The sequence below is a fragment of the Populus nigra genome, chromosome 7 (genome assembly GCF_951802175.1).
Source record: "Populus nigra chromosome 7, ddPopNigr1.1, whole genome shotgun sequence".
Lineage (NCBI taxonomy): Eukaryota > Viridiplantae > Streptophyta > Magnoliopsida > Malpighiales > Salicaceae > Populus > Populus nigra.
Window position 1 is genome coordinate 9271970 of NC_084858.1, and position 5555 is coordinate 9277524.

The following is a 5555-nucleotide window of genomic DNA, read 5'->3' on the forward strand; positions in this document are numbered from 1 at the left end:
AGGCCATTTAATTTAGATCAAACTTTTAATACGGTTAATAAACCTGAAATTAATCCCAAAATATATGCAACAAGTATTTTTTAAAATATACTAACAAAACATGTATTTTTTTTAAATGCTAAACATGATATTTTATAAAATGCTAGATTGTACAAATAAATATTGTTTTGTATTTTATAAAATGTCTGGATTGGATCTAAATGGTCAGAATAAAATAAAAGAGTTGCTGGACACCCGAGAATATCATTGGAACCATGGCGGCATATGGATCAATTTTTTATTTTCTTACTAAAACTTGCCTTTATGGTTTTAATAAGATATTATTTAAAAAATAATTATTTTTGTAGTGTGTGTAACAAAGAGATGATTAATAGAGTGCCGATTTTTTAATTAAAGATATATATATATATATATATATATATATATATTTTATTTCAAATCATTCAATTACTTTTTATATTTATTCTAATTGCTTTTAGTTTTTATTAACTAAACAACATAGTTTGATAAACTATAATTTTTTTTTGTTTAAAAAATATATATTAACGAGAAAAGAAAGAATTATACTAGAAAATTATTTTGTTTTAATAGAATTTAAATTATTACTTTTCCTATAAAAATAATTTTATTTCTATATAATTAAATAAATAATTTTAAAAAGATGTCCTTAACACAAGATTAGATATCTTAATTTATATATATCTCTCAACATCTCAACTAAGTTTTTAATTAGTTTTAATAATTTTTTTAATATTTATTGACTTATGTAGTTCTTGATTTATTTTATAAATAAATAAATCAATTTTTTAGTTCATAATTAATTTTTTTTATGTTAGAAAACAATGCATTAAAAAAACTTCCGATTCATCATACATTTGAACACGAGCAGGTTGGGCTCCTATGGAACTAAGCTATAGGCCATGTTTGTTTCCCGGAATTCACTTTCCGGAAAACCACTTTCCAAACTTTCCTGTGTTTGTTTGTCATTAGAAAAGTTGGTCAACGGAAAACACTTTCCAGTAAAAAAAAATTTGGTTTGATTTTCAGGAAAGTGTTTTTTCTTTTGGCTGTGTTTGTTTTCCGGAAAGTGGTTTCTGGAAAACCACTTTCCAAACTTTTCTGTGTTTGTTTGCCATTAGAAAAGTTGGTTAACGGAAAACACTTTCCAGTCAAAGGAAAATTTGGCTTGGTTTTCAGGAAAGTGTTTTCCTGAAAAATTTGGGCGGAAAACACATTCCGGAAGCTGTGAAAAATTTAGAAATATCATTATTTGCTGATTATATCAAATTTGATCCTCAAACTTTTGATTGCTATATATAATTTGTTTTGAATATTTATTTTTCAATTCCATCTCTTAAAATTTAATTTTTATATTAATTTTGGTCCTTATTTTTATAATTACTATTTGCTTTTTCCTTATCATTTTTTTATTGAAATTTTTTATCTATCAAATTTGATTCTCATTCTTTTGATTGTTACTTATTTTATTTGAAATAATTTATGAAATATTTATTATTATTATTTTAATTTCTTCACTTTTCATTTTTTTAAAATTTTTAGATTTGATTTCTATGATTTTGATTATTATTTATTTTATTTGAGATAATTTATGAAATTATATTTTTTTTCAATTTCATTCTCATTCAACTTTTTAATTTGTAAGATTTGTTCCTCATTATTTTAATAAACTTAAGAAAAATAAAACATTAATAAGTTATTTTCCAACTCATTTTCCATTATATAACCAAACACTGGAAAGTATTTTCCAACTTATTTTCCATTACACTACCAAACATCGGAATTCACTTTCAAAAAAAAAACTACTTTCCAGCAAACAAACGAGCATAGATTCTAATTAATGAAGGTGTGGAATATATTAAGGGTGATGGAGTTAGGTACTCAATTGCTTTTAAATGATACAAACCGCTGAGAGGGAAAACTTTGTGAAGAAAGGGTGGCAATTATTAATTCATTAATTAGAATTAATAAAATTAATTCATTAATTAGAAGAAAACTTTCTAGAACAACCTATTTCAACAAAAATACAAAAAAAATAGTAGGTTGGGTAGCTAAACTGGTTAAGTTTTAAATTTATTTTTTAAAAATTATTAATTCAAATCTTATAAATTTTAAGATTATTAGAGATTTGTATAATTGTTAATTTTAAAATTTATAAAATTAAAATTAATTAAAATACATATAAGTTAGCTCAAATATCTAAATTAATAATAATAATAATAAAAAACATGAAAAACATTGATGTTGCGTGTTTGTGTCATCATGCTTGTATCATCGTGGACAAGTTAAAGCCATTAATAAGAGTTTCGTTGGCTTTTAAAGTTGCTTTAGTTTATCATAAGTAAAAATTTAGTCATTAGACTGTTGTGATTCTTGTTTTTATGTTTAAATTTTTTTAAAAATTAATTTTTATTTATTTATTTATTTATTTTAAATTAATATTTTTTAATATTTTAAAATTATTTTAATATATTCATATAAAAAAATAAATTATTTTAAAATATTTCTAAACAAAATATATTTTAAAAAATAACCATAAAAATCCTTCCAAACAACCCTTAATCGGTACTGCCACTGTAGGTTGAGGACTTTTACAAGGTTTGCCCGAAATGAAAGGGAAAATCTGGACGAAAACGCAGCGTTTTCATCTACTGAAAGAACGACCAAATCGTCAAAATAAAAAAAACCAAACCTAAAAGAAAGCAAGCATAACGAGAAAGGGCAAGAAAGGAACAAAACCCTGAAAATAAACGAAGAAAATGGCAAAGAAAGCTTCAAAATCCAAGAAATGTCGCTCTTCTTCTTCCTCTTCCTTAGCTTCCTCGACCTCTTCTAAAAGAGTCTCTAAAGAGTAAAACCCACTTTCTCACCTCCCTCTCTCACTGTTTATTTTTTCTCTTTTCTTTTGCATCATTGCTTTGCTTTTACTTGTTCTTTGTTTTGTTGCTAATAAAACCCTTGAACTCTTTTTTTTTAATTATTGTGGTTTTTGTTGTTTTGGGTCTCTTTTTTCAGAAACCCACTTCTTCTGTGAACAATATATATGTATTTATATCAATGGAGTTATTTGCTGGTTGTAATATTGATGTTTTTTTTTCCGCTTTTCTTCTCTCTTTCTAGGGGAAAAATGGTGTTGAGGATAAGGTCCAACGAGATCACAAAGAGGTCTACACGGCAACAGAGAGTGGTTAGGTGTGAGAATGAGAGGAGACCAAAGTCGAAGACCAAGAAAAATAAGAAATTTGATGCTAAAAAGCCCAAGAAACCTCCAACTGCTTTCTTTTACTTCTTGTAAGTGAGCTTTTATTTATTTATAATTCTTAACATTTTTGTTATTTTTCTTGTCATCATCTTTTTCATTAGGCATGGTTAGGAGTTGGCTGCTCAGCAACTATACGAGAATCCTAACATGTTGGTTGAAGCTGGTTGCCAACATTATTGGAATGAGTTAATTGATGGAAGTTTTATTTTATTTTATTTTATTTTATTTTTCTTTTTTGGTAGGATTTTGTTTGGTTCTGTTGATGCTTGTGGTTGTTACAACCCCATCTTTTAGTAGGCTCACAGGGTATGGGGCTATTTCCAAGTCTTTTATTGCGTGGAAAATGAAAGATGCAATTAGACACCAAAATATTAATGTCTGAATAAGCTCTTGTCTTCTGTTTCATCCTTGCAATTTGAACGGGAGTATTTTTAGATTCAGTATAGATATGGATTACAATAAATTGAATCATGTTAACAAGAGGAGATAAGGAACACACATGCCCATATTTGCTTGGTTTTTTATTTCTTCTCCAGTCGGTTACTGCTTAAATTTACTGCTAATATGTGGACTTTCATAGTGATCCTCTTTTGTGTCAATATGTTCAACCATAAGGGTAAATTCCATGCAGAGTGATCCAAGTAACTATGAACATAGGTCCATGATGTTGCTTGTAAATTTATAACTTCATTGTTTTTAGTCTTGCCCAAGCTGGACAGATATTTCAGCAGTATGAATTAATACCAATCCTGCCACTTTGATCTTTGGATTTCATCTCACGTCCCTGTGAAAACCTGGAGGTTAATTTGTTATTGTTCACTTTACATCCTATTATTATTACTACTATTTTGGTTTTTAAAGCATGAAAGTCGCGTTATATTTTAAAGTTATGGAAAATGTTCTGTTTTGCCCACTTGAACTTGTTTCTATAAGCTTTATAGGATTTGTCTTTGATCTATTTTAAAAATGCCAAAAATTTTCATGTTCCCCCTGGTAATTGAATTTTACTTTGATTCCTAAAGAGAGGATTTCCGCAAGGAATTCCAAGAGCAGAATCCAGATGTCAAGTCAATGCGTGAGGTATATATATGCTATATAGCTAGTAAATTCAATTGCCTCTCTCTCTCTTGCCCACTTTCTCTGATTAGTAATTAGCATGAAAATGAACTGCATAATCTTTTCCTTTTCAGGTTGGCAAGGCATGTGGAGAAAAGTGGAAAACAATGACCTATGAGGTTTGTTCATCATAGTTCATAGCTTTCCTTTAAGTCCCAGTTTGTAAAAAAAAATGCCTTGTTCCATATACAGATAGATTAGCTTCTCAGTAGGAACTATCTTTTGATGTGAATTTTGTGGGTGCTAAGAACTGCTGGTTTATGACATTGATGTTTTGGTACCATTAGTGTCTTGGAAAAATTGAAGTATTGCTGGTTTCATTCAGTGGTTTATTGGTGCTGTTGACCACAACCCCTTTGCATCTTAACATGCTTTTGACGAAATGAAAAACATTTGTATAATCTGAAAACTTCACTTTGATGCATGTCTGCCCACTGTTGTCCTCGTTCCTCTGATCTTCTGTGTACTGCATTCTCTCATTTATCCTAACATCACTCGCAATCAACTCTACATTCTTTTATTTCAACTCTGATCCAATCCAGCTATCAAACCTGAACTTCATCCACAGCATAATCTGATTTTATTCCTAGTTAAAATCTTCAAATATGGAAGATCCATATGGAAATTCGACATCAGAATCACTTTCTAACTTTCTTCCCTACCTGTGACAGGAAAAGGTTAAATATTATGATATAGCCACAGAAAAGAGAGCGGAGTTTGATAGAGCCACGTCAGAATATATCAAGAGAAAGGTGAACTCGTTATTATTTCCTCTGAAATTGGGGAGCTGGTTATTAAATTTAATACCCAATTGTGTTTCAATTGCAATGTGTTTTCATATGGTTTTCCTAAAACAAGTATTTTATTGCAGGAAAGCGGTGAAGATGAAGACCCTGAGGATGCCTCTGAGTTTGACGAGTAGAGTTCAAGGTTGTGTTTGAAAACCGTTGTTTCACTAGGAGTACATGAGGGAAAAAATGTATATCTACTTTCAAACCACTTCTGTGTTCTCCTTTCCTCTGAAATTGTCCATTTGTTTATCATTCTCGTGTAAATTACTACCTGGCAATTGCATCTAGGTGATCACAACGCAGATTAGACAGCTGGATCATTATGCATTACTTTGGTCTTTATTGTTTATATGCAAGTTTTCTTCCAA

At 29.1% G+C, this 5555-nt stretch overlaps 1 protein-coding gene across 1 annotated transcript; it reads left to right on the top strand.

The window, feature by feature from the left end:
- The first annotated feature begins 2697 nt into the window (after positions 1 to 2697).
- LOC133698690 (high mobility group B protein 14) lies at positions 2698 to 5555 on the top strand. Its single transcript, XM_062121711.1, has 6 exons — positions 2698 to 2869; positions 3139 to 3309; positions 4303 to 4360; positions 4471 to 4515; positions 5068 to 5148; positions 5268 to 5555. Exons 1-6 carry the CDS (start codon positions 2778 to 2780, stop codon positions 5316 to 5318), a joined length of 498 nt encoding a protein of 165 aa, XP_061977695.1. The 5' UTR covers positions 2698 to 2777; the 3' UTR covers positions 5319 to 5555.